The following is a 24,169-nucleotide window of genomic DNA, read 5'->3' as shown; positions in this document are numbered from 1 at the left end:
CAGGGGACGTTACACGGTTCTGGTGGGTAGAATGGAGAGCAGAGTGATTGTCTTTGTTTCTGTTTATGTCCCGCCAGGGTTGCAGGCGACCACCTTTGCGGATCTGGGGCGCCTCCTCCTTGGCCTTCCGGAGGGGATTCTAGTGGTTGGGGGGGATTTTAACACTGTGGTTTCCGGAACTAAGGACCGTCACCCCCCTAGGGATCTCCCCCGTGCCCAGGCGTGGTTGTCTGGCCTCTTGGACACCTTGGGGCTGGTGGATTGTTGGCGTTTGAAACATCCCACGCAGATACAGTACACCTTCCATTCCGGGGCCCATGGCAGTCTCTCAAGGCTAGATTACGTCCTGGTGCCGGCGGCGCATGCGGGGAGGATCGGGGAGGTGCGCCATTTAGCGCGGGGTATTTCAGACCACTCCCCGCTCTTGTTGCACTTCGATATTCTTCCGAGGGGAGAGGGTAGGGTGGTCCCGATTAATCCCTGGTACCTGCGTGACCCCACCATTCGCGCAGAGTTGGTTAAGTCCCTTAAGCGATATTTTGACGAAAACATGGGGTCTGTGTCATCGGCGATATCGCTGTGGGAGGCATTTAAGACGGTGATCCGGGGGGATGCCCTGTCCCTTATTTCCTATTCCCGGAGGCGCGAGCGGGAGGAGGTGACCCGTGTTGAAACTGAAATTACTGAGTTGGAGGGTGACCTCGAATGTGGGGTGACGGATGACAAACTGCATGTTCTCCGACTCAAGCAGGCGGCCTATAAGGCCCTCGTCACGGAGGCGGCCAGGGGCCTTAGTAGAGAGCAACAGGGGAGACTGTATGACGTGGGTGATAAGGCTGGGAAATTGATTGCGTGGCTGGATAAAAAGGAGAAAGCGAGTCGAGTTGTCCCGTCGATTGAGAGGCCGGATGGTGTGTGTGTCACTGAACCTGAAGACATTGTAGATTGCTTCGCAGACTATTTCCGTAGGGTGTATTCCCCGGTGTCCTCCCACTCGGAAGAGGATTCCCATGCCCTGCTTAGAGATATCGCGCTGCCTTCCCTTTCGGAGGAGGACAGGGTGTCGTTGGACGCCGCCCCGACCTCTGAGGAAATTGCCCTCGCCATACGTTCGGTCGCTTCCGGCAAGGCAACGGGTCCTAATGGTCTTCCCATCGAATTGTACAAGCTGCGACCGGACACGCTAGCGCCGCATCTCCGTGCTATGTTCCTTGCGGCCCGCTCGGCGGGTTCCCTCCCGCTGGACCAGCGCCTGGCTACTATCGTAGTTATTCATAAGGAGGGGAGGTCGCGGGACCGGGTCACATCCTACCGGCCTATTTCGCTGTTGAATGCAGAGCCCAAAATTCTCGCCAAGGTGTTGGCTAATCGGCTGATCGGCGTGGTGTGCGATTTGATCCACCAGGATCAGTCCGGCTTTATTCCTCATCGCAACACTGCCCTTAACCTGCGGCGCCTGCATGGGGTGCTCGCACGTGTCCCGTTCATACGGGAGCCGGCCATTTTGGCGTCCCTGGACGCCACTATGGCGTTTGACACACTTGAGTGGCCATATATTTGGGCGACGCTCGCGAAGCTCGGGTTTGGCCCGGGATTCATCGGTTGGGTGAAACTGTTGTACACTGGACCGCTGGCGCGGGTGGTTGTGAACGGGAGAGTGTCGGCTCCGTTTGAGCTGGGCAGGGGCACGCGGCAGGGCTGCCCGTTATCGCCGCTCCTTTTCGTGCTTGCTTTGGAGCCCCTGGCGGAGTGGCTGCGGTGGCATCCTTCCATCCGTGGTCTCCGATGGACCCCCGAGTATGAGGACCGCGTATCTCTATACGCTGATGATATTCTCCTGTACTTGGCTTCCCCACGTGAATCACTGATCGTACTGGTTGATGTATTGCACTCATTTGGCCTCAACTCCGGCCTGGTCATCAACTGGGCTAAATCGTGTGTGTATGTTCTCACGGGGGAGGATCCTATCCTTCCGCGGGGTTGTCCTATCCAGATCGCCCCGCGGGGATTTAAGTACCTGGGTGTCTTCATTACCCTGGACGCGGAGGCCCGATACAAACAGAACTTGCTTCCCCCCCTCCAGCGCCTGAAGGAGGACGTCACGCGCTGGGGGCGCTTGCCGCTCTCGCCGCTCGGCCGGGCGGCATTGTTTAAGATGATGTCGCTGCCACGCTTCCTGTATGCTTTACAGAACACAATGGACGTTGTCCCGGCGCGCTACTTTCGTGAGGTGGAGAGTTTGCAGCGCCGACTGTTCTGGGAGGGCAGGCCGCGTATCGCCCTGGCGAAGCTGACGCTCCCGTGGTACGACGGGGGGGTCGCCCTCCCTGATATCAAGCGATATTACTGGGCCTCCCAGTTGGCTGCGATCAATCACGGCCTTTACGGGCCAGCTCTCAACCCTGCCTTTGAGATGGATAAAATGTTATTGGCGGGTGGTGACTATAATCGGGCGCTTTATTCGAGCTCGCTCGACGCACGTCTGACGGGCCCCACGCGGGTCATGGTACGAGTGTGGCACGCGGCTAACGTGGCGATGGGGTGGAGGGATCGCTTGACCCAGGCGACGCCACTGTACGCATCCGAGAGGCTAGGCTCCTTGTGGACCTCGAAGGGCTTTGAGAAGTGGGACATGATAGGCATCAGCAGGGTGGGCGATCTCTGGACGAGGGGGATATTCAAAACGTTTGACGTGCTGCAGACAGAATTCCAGCTGCAGGACAGGGAGTATTTTCGATATCTGCAGATCCGTCATGCGTTGTGCTCCGTATTTCCAGACGTTGCATCCATCCCGGAGTACTCCCCTCTAGAGGATAGAGTGCTAGATGGGCATGTCCCGGACGGCACGATTTCACTAATTTACAAAAAGCTCATTAATGACCGTTCGGGACTGCTGACTGGCCTTCGCGAGGCGTGGGGGGCTGATGGATTGGAGCTGGATGACGAGGACTGGGTGTCTGCGGTGGCCTCCCCGAAAGAGGTGGCCATACCGGCCCGCCTTCGCTTCGTCCAGCTCAAGATACTCCATAGGGTCTATGTTACGGGATCGAGGCTGATGCGTATGGGCTATGCTGTGGACGGGTTGTGCAAGCGTGGGTGTGGTTCTTTGGGGACCTTTCTCCATATTTTGTGGGAATGCCCGGAGGTGGAGCGATTCTGGCGTGGTGTGCATGAGGTTTTGCAGGTCGTTACGCATGTGCAGCTGCTGCCTGAGGCGAGGAGATGCCTTTTGAACGTGTGGGAGCCAACCGACTATTCAGTGCCGCAGACGTGGTGGGCGACTCTGGGATATATGGTAGCCAAACGTGACATCGCGCAATTGTGGGGCTCCCAGAGGTCGCCGACCGTCTCGGCGTGGAAGGACAACATGGACTGGTGTATGTTTCGGGAAAAGGTCGTGTATGTTGCGAGAGGTAAGCCTGGAAAATGGATGAAAGTGTGGGGCCCCTGGAACGCCTACCGTGGGGGAATCTGTACCCCGCCGCTGTTGCCTGATTCGTCACCGGCCCCGTCTCCTTAGCCTGTTTGTCTCCCCGGTGCTGGGCTGTGAGTCTACTTAGTCCCCGTCTTGACCTTTCCCCCCTTCGATATTCCTACGGGTCAGTGGGGTCCCCCCCCCTAGGGGAGCACATGCTGTTATTTCTGACTGTGGGTTGCCTTGTGGACTTGTTTTTTGTTGATTATTTATATAAAAATGAAGCCGTTGTGTGGGGTCCGAATGGTGTGGCTACCAACGCCTCTTTCAACCACTGTGAATTTCCTTCTGCCGCAGCGTGTGTTCTACTGTCTGTATTATATGCTCCTTCTGTGTGCTAGCGGCCGGCCTGGAGGTTGTAGGCCCATCGTTGTATATTTTTTGGATTCTGTAATAAACGGCTTCAAAAAAAATAAATAAAAAATAAATAAATAAATAAACAGCAGATGTGTGGTTTGATTAATTTTATGCGTAGCAAAGGTGTTTAAACAATTTTGCACTGGTGACAGGTCAATTTTGCACGAGCACTCGCACAGACCTTCTAATTCAAAATGTCATTTCTACTGAGCGATCAGTGCAAGAACAATTTTTCCACCAAATGAATTTACAGTTTGCCGTGCTAGGTTAGTGTAAATGATGGTGTAAAATGACTCAGTCTCAGCAGCAAGTTTGTTCAGTCACATGTGAGATCATTGCCATTTTAAAAGACAGAAACGAAAGAGGACGAGGAGCCCTGTCACAATTACCTACCATTGGACCTGGGTTACAGCTTGGCTGCATCATACCGTGTAGGGATCATAAATGAAGCTGTGTCGACACACGTGGAAATTGTATGCATGTCTCAAGTAAGGACAGGGGTTGTATGCACGAGAACACCTGTTCTACCTGAAGCCTGCTACTGCAAAAACAAGCAGTGTTGTGAGGGTGCAGTACCACAGGATGTCACTAGGTGTCCCTTGGGACAGCTTTTGGCCACATACGGTAATGCACCCTGTGACATGGCTAGGCAAATGATATGGCGCAGCGGTGAGAGCTGCCGACTGGTGAGCTGGGGATCCGTGTTCGAGTCTGCTGTGGGCTCAACATCCTGTGATAATGGGCTGATAGTTTAATTTCCCCAAAGCCCATGGCTAAGGGCACTGCATTGCAAATTAAGCATTAAAAGATTTGCAAAATAGCAATGGCCTCGGAGGGGTGGTGGGGGCCTGCAAGCAGTGTTGTGGGACGAGTGAGAGGGAGGCAAGGGGAGATAAAGCCACAGCAAGCAAATGATGCCACCGAAGTTTCAGAACAGTTAACGAGCAAAGAGGGAGGCCAACTAAAAAAGAGTTCCAAGTATTAATAATCTGAACAGTAAGAAGTCATGTAAGACGGCCAGTCCTCATGGGAGGATACAAAATTCCAAAATGAGGGACTACTAAGTGTATTCATCAATGACAGCAACAGGAACCAATGAAAAAGATGTTCATTTTTTCAAGCCAATATCTTAGATACAGCATGTCTCGAAGAGACAGCAAAAGCGCTGCCGAGCCGAGACCTCAAAACACAGAAAGGGGCAGCACATTTGCCACTACAAGCAGCTGTAACAGATTTACCCGGGAGTGATTTCACAGCTTGGTATCTATGTGCCACGTTACACCAGGGCAGTTGTGTTCTGGGCTTCAGTTATCTCCAACAGTAGCAACTTGTCTGTACTCTACATCAATCCCTAGTCACTGGTTACCATGAATGAGAGATTTACTCCTGAGTCCTGATACTAGTTATGTAGGTCTGCTCTGCCCCAGATCACAAGCTCGTCGGAGGCAATTCACTCATGTGACTAATCCAACACTAGTAAGTTGTTTGCGTTCTACATTAATATCTAGTCACTTTTTACTGTGAGTGAGTGATTTACTCCCGAGTCCTGTTACTAGTTACACAGGCCAGATCTGCACAGGATCACAAGCTCGTCAGAGGCAGTGCACTCATGCGACTCACCCAGCATGCACAAGCTGCTGCTGGAACTCCAAGGGCGCGTGAGTTGGGTTCACCCAAACATTGGGTGAGTTTGTCAACATCGCTGGGGTTTGCTGGACCTAAGAGAAAATGGAAATACATGAGTTTCACAGTGTTTGAAAGAAAGTCAATTGATGCTGATGGGGTATAAGTACACTAGAAACTTTAATCCTCACATACATCAGAGGTCATGAAATTAATAAATACACACAAACATATCAGGGTAAATAAAGTGCGTGCTTGAAAATCATCCAGCAAAGAAACAATTGCAGCATATTTGCAATAAAAAATATACTTGCTTCAGTCATTAAAATATTGGCCGGTTTAGACACAGTGCCAGTAAGGTAGCTCAATAGGTAAAGGCTTGCGTCTGATATCTGTAGTAATTTGAAGGACTTCAGCTCGAACTCCTGCAAGATGGGCACTGCCCACAGCCAATCAAAGGCTTCCCTCCGCCAGTGCATCTAAAGATAAGGGGCTGGAGTCACGGATCAGATTCCCAGTATAAAACAGTAAGTTGTGTTTAGAAGAACATTTACCTACACAGTGTCCAAACATACAGTTTTTAGAATCTTTAGAATCTTTGCCTTTGTGAAGGAGTTCTACAACCCTGCAGCTGCCAAGAACTGTGCAACACTCGGGCAGACTTCCTCCATGACAATATCTCAGCCATCTACGAAAACCATCAGCCTGCTCACACCCATGAACACATGCTCACCCACTGGGACCTTCTCACAACATAAGTCACAACCTCCATCATGAACTTTCTGCAGTCGGGAGCACCCACAAACCCCTATCCCCACCACATCTTCAAACTCAGGAGCAAGATGATCGGTGAGAAGCTCAAGAAAATCCTGAACACCTCCATCACTTCGACCTCCTTTCTTGAGGACTGAAAACACGCGGAAGTGAGGCCCCTCCTGAAGAAACCATCAGCTGACCCAGCAGAACCTAAGAACTACCAACCCATCTCCCTGCTCCCCTTTCTAGCGAAGGTTCTAGAGAAGGCAATCAATCAGCAACTCACCGATCATCTGGATCACAACAACCTCCTGGACCCCTCTCAATTTGGATTACGAGCCAACCACAGCACTGAGACAGCCCTGATCACAGCCACCGATGACATCAGGGTCCTCCTACACTGTGGTAAAACATCAGCCCTCATCCTCCTGGACCAGTCAGCTGCCTTCGATACCGTCTCTCTCCACATCTTGATCAACAAACTCCACGACATCGGAATCCAGGGAGACAACCTCAAATGGATTGCTTCATACCTCACCGGAAGAAATCAGAGAATCTGTCTACCACTGTTCACCTCGAAACCCAAGAAGAACATCAGTGGCGTCCCCCAGGGGTCGACCCTCAGCCCCACCCTCATCAACATGTTAATGACCCCCCCCCCCCCCGGCCTACACCATCACATCACACAGACTTACCATCATCTACGCCGATGACACCCAGCTCATCCTCTTGCTGTCAGAAGACCCCTCCCCCACCAGAGCCAACTTCCAACAATGTATCATGAGCATCACTGACTGGATGAAGGACAGCTGTGTGATGCTCAACACGGACAAGACAGAAGTCCTCATCTTTGGGAACAACACCTAGCTATGGAATGACGCAAGGTAGCCTGCGGGACTCAGCCCACCCCCTACCTGACGGACCACGTCCACAACCTCTGCATCATAATGGACAGCAAGCTATCTATGAAGAATCAGGTAAACGCAGTCTCATGTGCCTACTTCCACACCTTACTCATGCTCCGCAAGATCTTCAGGTGACTACCAGTCAACACTAGAAGGACCTCCATCTAGGACCTCATAACTAGCAGGCTGGGCTACGAGAACACACTCTACGCACACCTCTTGAAGAGACTGCAGACAGTACAAAACTCAGCAACGAGACTCATCGTTGATCTTCCAAGATGTACCCAGATCACACCCTACCTCAAGAAGCTACACTGGTTCCTGATCCAGAAGAGATGCCAGTTCAAGATGTTGACCCATCATAAAAGCCCTGCACAACAAAGGACCAGCATTCATCAACAAACGCATCACCTTCCATCAACCAATCAGACACCTACGATCAGCCAGCCTCTCCCTCACAGACACCCCCTGGGTCCACCAAAGCAACAGCAGAGGACGCTCCTTCTCACAACTGCCAGGCAAAACTTGGAACGACCTGCTCCAGCACCTCAGGCCCGCCTCACTGCTCCAGCAATTCATGAAAGGACTCCAGACGTGGCTGTTAGAATGAGCAGATCACTACCTCCAGCGCCTTGAGACCCTCAAAGGTGATTTGCCGCGCTTTTTAAATCCTTGATTGATTGATTGATTGAGAATGCAGAGCGGCTGTGACTGCCTTGGATGTCATCTGGTGTCTTGGCAAATGCTTTACTGGTGATGGGCCATCTTATGATGCCTAACAGAACAAGTGGAAATGTTGCTATATGTTCTGGATGAAGAGAAAGTTGCACTTGTGAGGGCGGTGCATATGTGGAAGACTATTGGGAGAGCTCAATAAAGTAACAGCAGACCAAAGACGGTCATTATTAGTGACAGAGGACATAGACTTAGGCATCATTTGTATTGAGTGCATTACACTCTTTCATTGGTAGGGCTGGGTGCATCACAACCTTTCATTGGCAGTGGGTGGGTACATCGTGTTCTTTCATTGGTACTGTTTGGGTGCCTTGAATCCTTTCATTGTTATAGTTGGTGAATCACATACTTTCATTGTTATGGTTGGTGTATCACATGTTCTTCCTTTGGTGGTGTTTGGGGCGCATTCCATTCTTTCATTGGTAGGGCTGGTTGTATCACAATCTTCCATTGTTTCAATTGGTGCATCACATTCTTTTATTGGTAGTGTGGGTGCCTTGCACTCTTCCAATGGTAGTGGTTGGGTGCATCACATTTTTTGGCTGCACTACAGATTTTCATTGTTATGTTAAGTGCATCACAATCTCAGGTGTAGTGGTTTGGTGCATTGTGTTATTGCTTTAGTTGCGGTTGAATGCATTTCAAACTTTCACTGGTAGCGGCTGAGTGTGCGGAGTCAGCCTTGTGCAGTCTCTGGTGTAGGCAGCAGGTACACACAATAAGGCAAACACAGACCACCAGGCACCGTATTGTATATACCACGGAGTGGCCATGAGCAACCACTCTGCCCTTTATTTATCCCTTCGGGCCGCACCCAGCCCTCAGGGTGTCGATAAACAAACAATGTATCTTAGAGGAGGGGGTAGCACTCTAAATCCCTTCCAACATTTATTTCAAAAGAAAAATGTACAACCTCTTCATTTATAAACAGCATACACAGTCTTCCAGCCTTTGATTTGGCGCAGGATTGGACTGGAGTCCTTTCTTCTGGCACCGGCTGCCAGAGTTTCCCTTGCCAGCCATTTTCGTGGGCACGTCAGTTGATTGGGCACCAATGGCAATGCGTGGGAAGACTGTTGCACTCACTGCCCCTTCCACTCTTGGCACTGTTCTGGCATCCTCTCGGCACCACCGCTGCCGTACTTTGGGGACCCAGTGCCTCTCCCCACGGCATCTCACCCACCTCCTCGTGGTTGTTGCTTTGTTTCCCGGCCAGTAAAACATCTCGCTTAAACCATGAGACATTTCTGGCTACTGTGGAACACCCTCACTGGACAGTGACCATTGTCCCTGGAATGTTGACCACCTTCCACATTTCCTTCTCCGAGTACAAAACATCCACCCTGGGGGTTGGTCTCACATGATTACTCGGTCTCCCACCACCAAGTCACTATTCACCGCTTTTTGGGGTTCGCTCGCCCGATCATCCATGGTTTTCTGCTTGTCCTGTGCCACTTGAGTGTCTAGGGTGGCAGGTTTCCAGACTGGTCCTGCCAGGATAATGTCTCTGGTAGGGCTTCGCAGCAGTAGATCGATTGGAGCACAGTTTGTGGTGCAAAGGGGTGTTTCCCTGTACGCTCGCAGGAATCTGTGCAGGCAGCACTTCACATCTTTCCCTTGCTCCACTCCGATATGAAGCGCACTGTTCAGCATGTGCATAAATCGCCCCACCTCCCCATTTGCTTGCGGCCATTGTGGTGTCACTTTATGGTGTCCAATATTGAGAGACCTTAAATATGTTTGAAATTCCTGTTAATGGAATGGAGGTCTATTATCAATCTTTCTCTCCTCTGGGAGTCTTTACCAGGGCAGGTTTCAGCTACGAGAATCCTGTGGAGAATAACAGTTCCACTATGAGATACTTGGTGTGGCTGCCGACGATCACAATCATGAATCAGCCATCTGGAAAGCTCCCAAAATCCATGCTTTCACAGGACCACGGTGTCAAGCATGGCTCCTCCATGAGTTTCGGAGCTGAAGGTGGCCCTCCGCTGAGGATCATGCATGGATTGCACACTCTGACTTTGTCATCCAACCATGTGTTCATGCTGGGGAACCACACCTTGTCCCTCAGCCTTGCCTTAGTCTTTGCCATACCTTGGTGGACTCCCTCTGACGCTCGCTTAGATACCCCAAGGTGATGTCCCCAAAGAATGCAGCAAAGTCACTGGTATTAACCCCTTTGGGCGAGTATAGGGATTCGTAGAAGGTGGTAAAAGTATTCAAAATCTCTAAGCCATCCCTATGACTACCCCCCTGAGCATCCTCAATTTCAAGTACGTAATTCGTGTAACGCGGTCTCCTGATGTCGTGAGCCAGAGCACGCCCCGGCCTGCCTCCCTCCCCATATCGTCGCGCGGTCGCATATTTCCCTCGGAACCTAGCCTCCCTGTCAGCCGCGGAAGTATAATCGGTGATGGTATCCCGGAGTTTAGCCCTCCCCTCCCCCGAGTCACAACGCCAAAGGTCAGTCTCCAGAACCTTAAGTTGTTCCTCAAGCATGCGAAGGCGGCGCCGAAAGTCCCGCAACACTCCGAAGCTCTTTGCGATACAGGTGCCACGGATGGTGACCTTTAGGGCCTCCCACAACGTGCCCACGCGCGCCACCGTCCCCTTGTTGCGTGCAATAAAGTCCACTATCTCTTCCTCCAGCTCAGTTTTAAAGACTTCATCAAGGAGAGCCTCAGGAACCAATCGCCATTGTCTAGGAGTGGCAACAAGGCTCGGTATCTCCAGCGTGAGGCACACAGGCGAGTGGTCCGAAAACGTGCGGGCGAGGTGTTCCACCGCACAAACCCAGTGACACAACCCCCTGGAACCCAGCCAGTAATCCAGCCTCGACCAGGCCGCGTGTACCGACGAGTAATACGTACCCTCCCTAACAGTCGGGTGAGTATATCTCCAGAGGTCAGTGAGCCCCTCATGCGCGAGGAGCCTGGCCAGTGCCGCCTGACTACGGGTGTAATGATGCGGAAGAGCCCCTGATCTGTCTCTCTGGGAGTCACTGACCGTGTTAAAATCCCCCGCCCATAAAACATGTGTGGCACCCACCTCCACAATCTGTCCCCAGAGTGAGTGTAAAAAGTCAGGGTCATCAACGTTAGGGCCATAGCAATTTACTAGCACGACCGACTGCGTGCCCCACAACATACAACTGCGCCCATCCCGACCCCTTTTATGTCCAGCACATATAAACGGAGTACCCCGCTTAATGAGGATCAACGTGCCCCTAGCATACGTGGAATAGGACGAGAACACTCGTTCCGAGGCCCATTTACTCCCAAACGTTGGGTTAACCTCCGGAGCAATGTGTGTTTCCTGGAGGAGCGCTATATTGATATGATGCCTATCAAGGTATGCGAGGATCTGACGCCGTTTGCGGGGGTCCCCTAATCCTCTCACATTCCAGGTCAACAATTTCAATTTAGTTAGAGCTGGGCGTGCGTGCGCATTGTACCTGGCATGCCCGATGAATGACAGCCTCGCGGCCGGCTCCCATGTGCTTTCCCCACTCCATATGCATTTGTGCCATGAGCTATGTGAACCCCACCATGTGCATGTATCTGGGCGGTGTCAACCATCTCCCTCCCCCCCTCCCTCTCCAAGCCGAACACATCACACATTTCACCTCCCACCTCCCACAACAGCACCCCAATCGTGTCGGGATCAATACTTCCCTCCCCCTCCCACTAGCGACCTCAACAAGCGGGTCAACGGGATTACAAAAATATCACTTCCCTGTAGGGGACCGCCCATGGTGGGGGCGCCTGTGGACCCAGATTACCCTCCCCTGTCCCTCTCTTCCTTGCTGGTCTGCTACCAACCCATAGGGCAGGAGCATGGAGAGGGAACCTAATAGGGAGGGGGCCTGGCCGTATCCCAAAGAAAGAAAATTTGCACGTGTCCCCTTTCTCTTCTAGTGCACAAGTGTGCAAAATCCCAGGCAACATCTCAAGCCGGTAACTAGTATGTGTACACTCTACTACCCCTCCCCTCTGCGCCACTGTAGCGGTGGTAGACCATAGTTAGACAGTATAGAGTTCACCATTCCACCCCCGTAGCGCCCTCTCACCTCCATCCTTCTTGTCCCAGACAGTTCAACGGCACAGGCCACGCCAATGCACGGTCCCATGAGAGCTCACTCCCCTCCCCCCACTGCAAGTGCCGGCGAGGGGGGTCGCGAGCCCTCGTCAGCCACCGTATGGCTAGGCGACCGGCGGCGCAGAGTCTTGAGGAAGTCCTCAGTTGAGGGGTCACGCACAGCACCGTGCGACCCTGATGTCTGTGTCATGCTCTCTGCTCCGTGACTCCCGACGCAGCAGTATTTAAGGAATCTCAAGGCAAAGAGACGCGCTTAGCGTTCTTGCCTCGAGATCCCTTTCCGTCCTGACGCTCAGCTGCCTGACTTCCGGGTTAGGTTCTTCCTGTTTCCGGCTTCGCGCGGGAGTACGAAGCGTTCTGCTCTCCTCGAGCGTTTTGTTCCTGTCTGCTCCGATATCAGAATTTTCGGAGACGCAATTACCCCGCGTCCCTTCCTTAGAGATTTTGTGTGTGTGTGTGGGTGTAGCATTAGTTCCCTGTCATTACTGTTCTGCAGTAACTACGTTACAGCGTCTTGTCCTTCCAAACTGTTCCCGTAGTCCTGCTACTAGCCAGGAGTACCTACTCCTCTCTGACACGAGCAGTACTCCTTATTCTTGCTATTCGTATTCTTTCTCCCTTTTATGTGGGTCCTAGTGACAAGTACTCCAAACGGTTGTCATCGCTTCTGCCAGAGACCACCTTCCTGAGTTATGCTCATAGTACCCTGGTGGTGTATACCTTCCCATTCTGTCCTTATCCTCGCCAATTTTGTCCAGTCTCTCCCTGGGTGTTGCGTGAACCACTGTGTGGATACTGCACGACAGAAACACGGTAAAGGCGCATCGCGCCACATTATCTTACATATTGTTTGTTATGTAAATGAATAATACACAGGGGGGTATTTCAGTTTGTTCTGAAGTTGTGTCTTCCCTATTTCTGTAGCCTATCCTCTCCTATCATCTACAGTGGTCACCAGGCAAACGGAACCTAGGGAGTCATTTCATCTATGCCAGTACTGGGGGTACGTTATTAACAGAAGTAGAAGTATAGTGTGGGGGCCGAGTCTTATCTCCTTTTAACAGTGTGCTCTCCTTTATATAGAATATTACAGTGTACCAGTGACGTCTTCACAGTACAAGAGTATAACGAGCAACTCATGGGTAGGTAGGACAAGAGACAAAGTAAACGTAGGGAGTTGGAAGTGTGTAACAGTATTTACATAACACTTGTTTTACAGGGTGTGTGCCTGGTGTATATCTCCTTCTCTGTGGAACCAGACGCTGATGACCCATTGAAGTACAACCCTCCTTCCCTTGTTTTGTTTCCCTGTTTTCCCTGGCTAGTCTTCTGAGTCTCTAGTGTCTGATAGAGTCGGAAGACAGCTGGGGAAGGCTGAGGACTCGCTTCAGGTTTCTGGCACTCCTGCGGAACAGCAGTCAACCGTTACAGAACGCTAAGCCCTAGTGGTTTGTTCTGCCCGAGTGCCATGGACCTGGGAGCTGTCTCCCTAGCCGATGTAGCCGGCATGATAGGGAATCTACAGTTAGAAACGCAGGCCTTGGCGGCGAGAGTAGATGCTCTTCAACATCAGCACGTTGGAGCGGCCCCAGGAGGTAGTGCTGATGTTACACCACCGATCATACAAGTCACCACTCCTCCTTCCATTCCTTTAGCGCCACCAGAGAGGTTTTCGGGGGATGCTGCGCGTTGCGCCGCATTTCTTAGCCAGTGCCAATTACATTATTCTTGTAAAAGCACGTGTTTTCCCTCTGATCAATCCCGGGTAGCTTTCATGATTTCATATTTGAGTGGTCCTGCAGCAGATTGGGCCATCCCCTTGGTAGACAGAAATGACCCCTTGCTGCATGATCACTCCGCCTTTAACAGGGAATTCCGTAAATTGTTTGATCGACACACTTACACTCATTCGGCTGATACCGAGTTACTTGCTCTCAAACAGGGCTCTCATGACTTAGTCCAATACATTACATCCTTTCGTAGATTGGTGGTGGAAGCTAATTGGCCAGAGGAAAAGCGAAGCACTCTTTTTTACAGGGGACTACGCGATGACTTAAAGGATGCCCTGTCACAGATTGTAGACCTACCTGAGGCATGTGGGGAACTCATAGATTTAGTAGTGAAAATAGAACATAGACTACATGAGCGAAGACAGGAAAAGGGAAGAGGAGAACACCGGTATGTGCCTTCTAAGGAAAAGAAGAGCGAACCTCCTAGAGTGGCAGACGAGAGTGAACCCATGCAAATAGGGGTGTTAAAGGGTCCCTTGACACCAGAAGAGAGACAAAGAAGACGCACTAATAGACTTTGTTTATATTGTGGCAAAGCCGGCCATTTTTGAGGACCTGTCCGGTTAAACCAAATCAGTCGGAGAAGACGGGAAAGTAAGGAGCCCAGGGCCCTATGAGGCAAGGATCCCGGGTGGTTCAGATGGTTTTGTCTCTTCTGTTCAACCTATTAGGACCATCACACATCTCTATGTCTCTGCATTGCTCTCCTTCGCACAGACGGGGCTACAGGTGGCCATAATGATAGATTCCGGTGCATCAGGGAATTACATGGACGTCGAGTGGGCGAGAGAAAATCTGATACCCTGTAGAAAGAAAGATGCAGTAAACCGAGTCACCACCATAGACGGTCGTCCCCTTGTCTCAGGGCCAGTAACCCATCAAACAAACAAACTACACATGACTATAGATCCTGACCATTATGAAGACATTGAGTTTGACCTCATTTGTTCTCCACAAATTCCAGTGCTATTAGGCATACCATGGTTAAAACTGCACAATCCTGTAATAGACTGGGAGAAATCCACTCTTATGTTTCGTCCTCCTATGGAACAAAAGGCAGTGCTTGCAAGCACACGTGTTGACGTGGAGGAGACTGAAATCGATGCCCTTCCTGAGTTGCCCTCCCATTACCAGGATTTAGCTACAGTGTTTGATCCCAAAGAGGCGGAAGTCCTACCCCCACATCGGGTATATGACTGCCGTAGTGATTTGGAGACAGGAGCCCGAATACCCTGTAGTAGGGTGTATTCCCTTACAGAAAAAGAAAACACCTATCTAAGAGAATACCTGGATACCATGTTGAAAAAGGGATTCATCCGGCCCTCACGCTCTCCTGCCTCTTCGTCATTATTTTTCATACCCAAACGCGAGGGAGGTCTCCGCTGCTGTATAGATTACAGAAAATTGAATATGGTCACCATTAAGAATAGGTACCCTCTACCCTTGATTGCCTCCCTCCTTGACAGAGTACGTGGGGCCCAGTACTTTACGAAACTGGATCTGCGGGGTGCCTACCATCTGGTACACGTCAAGGAGGGAGATGAGTGGAAAACAGCATTTTGCACAAAGTATGGATTATTTGAATATCTTGTGATGCCTTTTGGGCTTTGTAATGCTCCTGCAGCGTTTCAGTTTTTCATCAATGAGGTACTCCGAGATATGCTTGACAAATATGCAATTGCGTACATTGATGATCTATTGATCTTTTCCACAACTAAGTCAGAACATGTTCTCCACGTGCGAAAGGTGTTGGAACGCCTTCGTGATAACCAATTATATTGTAAGTTGGAGAAATGCACATTTCACACACAAGAGGTGCCATTTTTAGGTTTTGTTGTTTCCCCATGGGGCCTGTCTATGGATCCCGGTAAGGTTAAGGCAGTTCTCTCCTGGCCTGCGCCCAGTTCTGTTAAAGAACTGCAAAGCTTTTTGGGTTTCGACAATTTTTATAGACGTTTTATTCAAGGCTTCTCGGAATTGGCGAGCCCCCTCACCGCTTTGTTGAAATAAGGCGTTTCGTTTGACTGGTCCAGGGAAGCAGAAGACGCGTTTCAAATGCTGCGTCTGGCTTTCACGAGAGCTCCCATCTTACATCATCCTGATCCGGCTTTACCCTTCGTGGTTGAATTGGACGCCTCTCAGGTGGCAGTGGGAGGTGTTCTCAGTCAAAAAGACCCTGTTTTAGGACATTGTCACCCGGTAGCCTATTTCTCACAAGTACACGCCCGCGGAATACAATTACGCAGTGGGGGATAAGGAGCTTCTTGCAATAAAGAAGGCGTTTGAGGAATGGCGACAGTATCTTTTGGGCGCTCGTTTTCCAGCTACCGTGTACACAGACCATCGCAACCTCCAATACCTAAAATCAGCTAAAGCATTGTCTATGAGACAACTTCGTTGGTCCCAATTCTTTGGGGAATATGAATTTACCATCCAATATAGACCAGGAAGGAGGAATGGCAAGGCTGATGCCTTATCGCGCTTAGGTTTCAAGCAACCAGAGGAGCCTATGGAAATGCCACATATTATACCCACAGATGCTGTTCTAGGTGGGGTATTCACGGAAGACGAGTTCTGTAGAAGGATTCGGTTAGCTCAATCATCAGATACAATGAGGGACGTGGTAGGCACCCATGAAACAGCATTAAGTGATGGGTTTGTCAGTATTCAAGGTGGGGTGGTGTTGCCTACACAAGAGTTGCAAGAGCAAGTCATGTACTGGTATCATACGCATCCTTTAGCAGGTCATCCAGGCATAAAGAAAACCATCCAGACAATACGTGAACGGTTTTGGTGGCCCAACATGTCAAAGGACATTGAAAAGTATGTCAGGATATGCTCTACCTGTGCCCAAACTAAGGTATCCCACCAAAGTCCTGTAGGTCTACTCCTACCATTGACCTCTCCGCCAGGACCCTGGCATACGGTTTCACTCGACTTCATAGTGGAGTTGCCTGTTACCAATAAAAAAAACAATACTGTCCTAGTGGTGGTGGATCTATTCACTAAAACCGCACACTTTGTCCCTTTAAAGGGGTTGCCCACAGCAATGGAATTGGCTTCCGTCTTCTTGCAGCAAGTGGTGCGACTTCATGGGTTCCCTTCTGTTTTGGTCTCGGATAGGGGGGCCCAGTTTGTGTCCAGGTTCTGGAAGGGCTTATGTTCATTGTTGCAAATCGATGTCAGATTGTCTTCTAGTCATCATCCTCAGTCTAATGGTCAGACTGAGAGAGTAAACCAATGTTTCGAGCAGTATATCAGAAACCAGGTCTTGCATTCTCCATCAGATTGGGATGAGTGGGTGTGGATGGCAGAGATAGCGTACAACAACAGCCCACATTCCTCCATCAAACACTCACCCTTCTTTTGTTCTGCGGGGTTTCATCCTAAATTATTGCCATCAGGGTGTTCCCCGAATAGTCCTATTCCAGCAGCTGATCTTTTGGTGCAATGACTTGTGAATGTGCACAAAGCAACCTCAGAGAATCTGGACGTGGCAAAAGTCCGTTACAAGGAGGGGGCGGATTTACGCAGGAGATTAGAACCCATCTATACTCCAGGGGATAAGGTGTGGCTTTCCACCAAACACTTAACGCTCAGTGGTTCACGCAAGTTCAATCCCAAATTCATTGGTCCCTACCGAGTCTTAAAGGTGATCAATCCGGTAGCTCTGAAACTGGAATTGCCAGCTTCCTTTAAGATACATCCTGTCTTTCATGTCTCGTTGCTTAAACCAGTTGAACCGGGCACTTCAGTACCGAGGCGGCCCGCACCTGTTATTATTCAGGGTACTGAGGAGTATGAAGTGGATGCCATAGTGGATTCCCGTATAGTGGGGCGGAAACTCCAATACCTGTTGCACTGGAAGGGGTATGGGGTGGAAGAACGTACTTGGGAACCAGCTAGTGCAGTGCACGCTCCTCGTTTGATACGTCTTTTTCACCAACGATATCCTGATAAACCCAAGCAGTTGGGGGAACATTGTGGGGGTAGTGTACTGTCATGCTCTCTGCTCCGTGACTCCCGACGCAGCAGTATTTAAGGAATCTTGAGGCAAAGAGACGCGCTTAGCGTTCTTGCCTCGAGATCCCTTTCCGTCCAGATGCTCAGCTGCCTGACTTCCGGGTTAGGTTCTTCCTGTTTCCGGCTTCGCGCGGGAGTACGAAGCGTTCTGCTCTCCTCGAGCGTTTTGTTCCTGTCTGCTCCGATATCAGAATTTTCGGAGACGCAATTACCCCGCGTCCCTTCCTTAGAGATTTTGTGTATATGTGTGTGGGTGTAGCATTAGTTCCCTGTCATTACTGTTCTGCAGTAACTACGTTACAGCGTCTTGTCCTTCCAAACTGTTCCCGTAGTCCTGCTACTAGCCAGGAGTACCTACTCCTCTCTGACACGAGCAGTACTCCTTATTCTTGCTATTCGTATCCTTTCTCCCTTTTATGTGGGTCCTAGTGACAAGTACTCCAAACGGTTGTCATCGCTTCTGCCAGAGACCACCTTCCTGAGTTATGCTCATAGTACCCTGGTGGTGTATACCTTCCCATTCTGTCCTTATCCTCGCCAATTTTGTCCAGTCTCTCCCTGGGTGTTGCGTGAACCACTGTGTGGATACTGCACGACAGAAACATGGTAAAGGCGCATCGCGCCACATTATCTTACATATTGTTTGTTATGTAAATGAATAATACACAGGGGGGTATTTCAGTTTGTTCTGAAGTTGTGTCTTCCCTATTTCTGTAGCCTATCCTCTCCTATCATCTACAGTGGTCACCAGGCAAACGGAACCTAGGGAGTCATTTCATCTATGCCAGTACTGGGGGTACGTTATTAACAGAAGTAGAAGTATAGTGTGGGGGCCGAGTCTTATCTCCTTTTAACAGTGTGCTCTCCTTTATATAGAATATTACAGTGTACCAGTGACGTCTTCACAGTACAAGAGTATAACGAGCAACTCATGGGTAGGTAGGACAAGAGACAAAGTAAACGTAGGGAGTTGGAAGTGTGTAACAGTATTTACATAACACTTGTTTTACAGGGTGTGTGCCTGGTGTATATCTCCTTCTCTGTGGAACCAGACGCTGATGACCCATTGAAGTACAACCCTCCTTCCCTTGTTTTGTTTCCCTGTTTTCCCTGGCTAGTCTTCTGAGTCTCTAGTGTCTGATAGAGTCGGAAGACAGCTGGGGAAGGCTGAGGACTCGCTTCAGGTTTCTGGCACTCCTGCGGAACAGCAGTCAACCGTTACAGTCTGAGGCGCAATTTTGCCGGATATAGAAGAGCGTAGTCAATGCCGGCTGTCCACAGTTTGTGTTTAACAGCCACAAATTTACGTCGCGCCTCCTGCACAGCAAGTGTGAAGTCCGGGAATATGGAGAACGGCGTGCCCTCAAACTGCAAATTTTGTTTCTCTCGTGCCTGTCTCAAGGCCACATCGCGGTCTCTATAGTTAAGTATACGCGCTACTATGGGCCGAGGCGGACCACTCGGCGGCGGCCGAGGACCAAGCGATCTATGGGCCCGCTCCACAATTAAATGCGGTGAGAATACTTCAGCCCCAAATGTCGTCAGGAGGAGTTTCTCAACATAGTCCTCCATCCGCCCAGTGTTGGCACTTTCCGGAATCCCAGTAAGGCGTATGTTGTTCCGGCGGCTGCGGGCCTCTTAATCCTCGTTCTTTGCCGCTATCACCTTCAGGAGGCGGTCCATCTGCGTCAATTGTTTATCCATGGTGCTTGTACGATCTTCGTTATCGGAAATGCGCTGCTCCACTTCCTTCAATTGTTCGTCATGTTTGTCAACCTTTAGTACCAGGAAGTCGAGCCTGTTATTCATCGAGTCCATTTTCCCCGACAGTCCATTCATACTCTGCTGTAGCGCTTGCAACATCTCTTTTACCTCATTATCCGGGCTCCCCACCGGACCGGGTGGCGCCTCCCTCTCCTGCCCGGGGGGTTCCTCCACCACCGAGCGAGCACCCGCTTTCTTGGCCTCAAAGTGCAATCTCTGTTGCCTACCATCTGATTTCCCCATCTCCGCAGGCCAGACGTGGGCCGTGCGCGCCTCCTTCACGACAGGGGTGCCCTGTGACAATTATCCTAGTCCCTCAGGTGCAGAGTCAAGTAGCGGCAGTACCTCACCACCTGCGAGCGATCCCCAGCGCGGCCTCCACCAGCTCCACCACGCCAGCCGCGCGATCCGCCTCACGCCTGTCGGAGGCTCAGCATCTTCAACCACGTCTCAGAGCCCAACCGCCAAGTTCACGACGGCCGCCAGGCAGCGAACGGAGGGCCAGGCAGAGAGCACCCCGGGGCCACAGGGGAACCACACAGCTCAGCCACGCCCGCTCAGCGATGTCGCCAACGTCCCCAGGAGGCAAGGGCCGCTCAAGCAGCGCAAGGGGCACGCAGTCAAGTGCTTCTAGGCCCCCCAGGCGCCCCCAAGCGCACCTCCATCAGCTTAGGGTCCCACGAGTAACAAGGGGCGTCAGCGGCCACTCACCGGGCAGGCAGGCTCCACGATCCACATTTAAGCACCACAGAATATATGTCCACCCGCCGACTGTGAAACCAGGAGCACAGAAGGTACGTATAATGACTCCCGATGTTCATTGCCAGAAGCGGAGGTGCTCGTCTGAAACCTCCGCAGTGCCCCACTAGCAGCCACCGCTCCGCTCCCGCCGATCCTCCCGTTAGCTAGGGAGGCGCGGCCATCCCACGTCGCGATGTCCGCCGGGGCAGGGTTGCAGATCGTGAAGTTGCGCCCCCAGACCCGTGCACTTCACCGTGGGTCCTCGAGGCTCGCCAGCACGTCGCTGAAGCCCCAGCAGGCGAGGATCAGAGCAGCTCCGCTCTCCGCCAGTATTCGCGCCACACTCGGACTGCGGCCTCACCCCTCGTGGCCGCACCGGTCTCGCCCAGCAGCAGCGCCCGGCACAGAGCTCCAGGACACTTGGCAGTCCGCCTCCGCGCCGAACATCCGAGGTCACAGCGCCTCCGTCTCACCCACAATACGGCTGAAAGTCACCTCGAGGGTGGCCGTCGTCTTTCACCACCTACTCAGATCGATATATCGCACGGGGAACGTGCGAATCAGCTAATAATTGCCGGATAACCGGGCCAGGTTACCAGAGTCTCACAGCGGTGCGGCCATCTTGGTCTGGCGCCACCTAGCGCCCCCTCTTGTAGACAAAAAGTTGTCTACTGTTGTAGGTGAAAGTTGGAATACCTCGTTTAGAAGATTAACTGCACATAGATGTGAACTATCGCCTTCAGCATTGGTTGCATCAGCAATGTTCGAATTGGATGTTACCTGCGTGCCTGATGTTCCTTCTCGTACCTCAGCAGTAGCAATTTGCGTCTGTGAGATCTCAATGAATGCCGTCATCAGGATTGGAAGCCGCTGGGAAAAATACAGAGCATGGGCCGTTACCGGGTCCAGCAGAGTATCGATATCCGTAGGCAGACTCATGCGCTATACAAGCCAATTAACATAACATAACATACCAAAGGAGACCAGGGGCAGTGAACTTACGACAGCGGGGCTGGGAGGCATGGAGACACAGGTGGTACTGTGCGGCGTGGGGAGTGGCCTAACCTGTAAACAGGGTCAAGGGTCGCTCCACTGAGGTGTGGTTATCATGTTATGGGATGCAGCGCGCAGTAGTGTGGTGCTTTGACTATGCTTAATGCTCACGGGACATCGGGGGGCCGGAACCGTTTGCGGCACAGCCAAAGAGTACACCCAACAGGGAGTCCCGTTTGCATGCGGGGAGCTTACTAAAGGAGTCCTGGGGGAAGCAAAGGAACATTGGCATTCATGTATTTGGTGTGATGAGCAAAAAAGAGGTGTCTTTAGTATAGAGAATATCTTATGTCCAGAGAAGTCTATCAAGAAGAAGGAAAACTGACTACTACTCATTATTATATTATGAGTTCCTGGAGAGTGGCGCAAGTATATTTCCTTACTGGCCACCATTAGTATTCGTCCAAAGCTTGTGTGATCCTGTAGAAGACCGACTTGAAAACAGTTGCCTTATCTACCGAAACATGCATTGACATATGTAGGAGAGATCCTAGCCCGCAACACAAATAAGGGCTGAAATAGAAGATCTTTTCCAGTTGACAATTTTGGTGTATGTGCGGTGTGGCTGGGATTGGTACAAGTGGTATGTAGGAGAGGATGAGTGTTTGCTTATGAATGAGTGAGTGGTTCGTAGGATGGGGAGAAAACAATCAAATACGGGGAGAAAACAATCAAATACGGGGAAAAATGTTCATTGCAACAATGTGCTTTATACAAGGCGTTTATGGTGAATAGATGAACGTTTTGTAACAATTTGTTTCTCATGCACAAATGAGAAAATGTAAAAGATTTGATGATTATGTGAATTGTGAAAACAATATCATGAATATGTGATTAAAAAGTACTGAAGTACTTATTTGCTAAAGAAAAAATAAAAAATATGTAAATGTGTTAATTTGTTTGAATCTGTGTCTAGTCAGACTACCAGGCACTTTGAGCAATAAAAAAAGAAATACAGGTTGTGTGAGATACCGTGTTTAGTTTATAGGTTTTGCTTTCCCCCTCAACCCTGACTTAAAATTAAACAGTAGGGGATACCTTGCTCTTACGTGGTGTTTCCATGTCATGCAGGATGTTCACCGAGGTGCGGTTATCGTGTCAAGGGACGCTGTATGTAGCAGTGTGCCGGATGTTGAGGTGTGAGAGACACAGATGTGCAGTTCCATGGTCTTCAGTTTGGTGGCAGCTTTGAACAGCTCTGCAGGTCTGGTTTTTCATTACATAGTCTGCTTAGCTGGTGACTGCACTGGGTTGTCCAATCTGAGACTTTGTGTGTAGTTGTGGTCCTGAGCTGAATGACCCCACCTCCCTGTTTCGAGCAGTCAGTCTGTCACTTCATCATACTCCCAACTTCTACTATTCAGTCCCTCCAGTTTTTTTCACAACTAACAGAACTCACTATAGAGACAGTTTGCTCAGAACCAAGAAACTGTTCCAGCCTCATGACCGATTGTCCCCAATGGCACGTGTTCAAAGCGAGTTGGGTTCACAGACAGTAGATACTAGCCCTACTGACCAGGGGGTGAGTTTAAACTAAGCACACAGAATGCAGTCCAAGGGTTCAAAGCCCACTGCTTCCTAACACACCATGTCACAGGTACAAACATCAGCGTCAAAGAGCATGAAAAGTACAGAAGCAAATGTGCTACCTGCATGTTTGTTGCCTCCTGGGACCACCAGACCTCGAAGTCTTTCTGGAGCCTCACTTTGGACTTTTCCAGCAGAAGCTGCAAGTGTTCAATCTCGGTCTTCAGCCCCTTCAGCCGACTGAAGAGGGTTTTGTAACTGCATTTTCGAGGAGAGAGAAGGAGCCATCAGAGGTCAGGAGGCAAAACACACGAGAGAAGGAGTCATCAGAGGTCAGGAGGCAAAACACACGGGAGAAGGAGTCATCAGAGGTCAGGAGGCAAAACACACGAGAGAAGGAGCCATCAGAGGTCAGGAGGCCAAACACACAAGTGAAGGAGCTATCAGAGGTCAGTAGGCAAAACACACGAGAGAAGGAGCTATCAGAGGTCAGAGGCAAAACACACGAGAGGAGTCATCAGAGGTCAGGAGGCAAAAGACACAGAAAGGATTTCAAGTTTAAGAAAATGTACTACTTACATGTCTACTACAAAACTCAACAGGCAGGACACTTGAGTGAGTTTATCTACCCATTGCTGGCCTTGTGCCTTACCTTATAGAGAATTAAATGACACAATCTCTCAGCGGTGGCTTAACCCCATGGCCACCATCACTACAGAGATGGAGGGTGAAAGACCGCTAATGTAGGAGGGATTATGGTGCCTGGGTAATGGGTTAGAGATGAGGGAGTAAAAGTGATGGAAGAAGAATGCTTGCAATAGGTCTAACCACTGGCAATCGCTTGGGTATCATTCCAACCCATCGTTGTTTTGCTCAACATGTCACATCAGATTAAACCCAGCCATATGCAAATCAGTCTTGACCCTGCTCCAATAGGAACAGCCCAGCCCGAACTGCCAGGCCAGGTCCTCCCTGAACATAAGCACCCCAAGACCGGTTCACCCTGATTGTAGCTCGTCAGTCAAGTGTAACTTGGTTCCAGTGGCACAGTGAGCACGGGACCCACGTATTGGCATATCCTTGGCCACTTCAGGTGTTACATCAAACACACAGAAGGTGATGGGAGGATGCTTGCAACCAATCACTCTGGAAGAATGTTGGGTAGCAATGCTACCCCGAGTGATTACCAGTGGTCAGACTTATTGCAAGCATTCCTCCCATCACCTTTTGTGTGTTTGAAAAATAATTAGGTACACTTCTTCAGAACATCTTGACGATGACATTCTGTCGAGTTACAAGTTTCTAAAATCCACTGTACC

The 24,169-nt window shown here is 50.6% G+C and overlaps 1 protein-coding gene across 1 annotated transcript in view; it reads right to left on the bottom strand.

The window, feature by feature from the left end:
• The window catches only part of KIF6 (kinesin family member 6), a 1,720,339-nt gene that overhangs the window by 144,846 nt on the left and 1,551,324 nt on the right, over positions 1–24,169 (bottom strand). The window contains exons 18-19 of the mRNA XM_085610234.1: positions 22,973–23,108; positions 5,453–5,550 (exon numbers count right to left, since the gene is read on the bottom strand). Coding sequence (XP_085466360.1) covers positions 5,453–5,550; positions 22,973–23,108 — 234 coding nt within the window. The remainder of the gene's footprint in view (positions 1–5,452; positions 5,551–22,972; positions 23,109–24,169) is intronic.

This window comes from Triturus cristatus, chromosome 6 (genome assembly GCF_964204655.1).
Source record: "Triturus cristatus chromosome 6, aTriCri1.1, whole genome shotgun sequence".
NCBI classification, from domain to species: Eukaryota; Metazoa; Chordata; class Amphibia; order Caudata; family Salamandridae; genus Triturus; species Triturus cristatus.
This window is presented reverse-complemented; position numbering and strand designations above follow the sequence as displayed.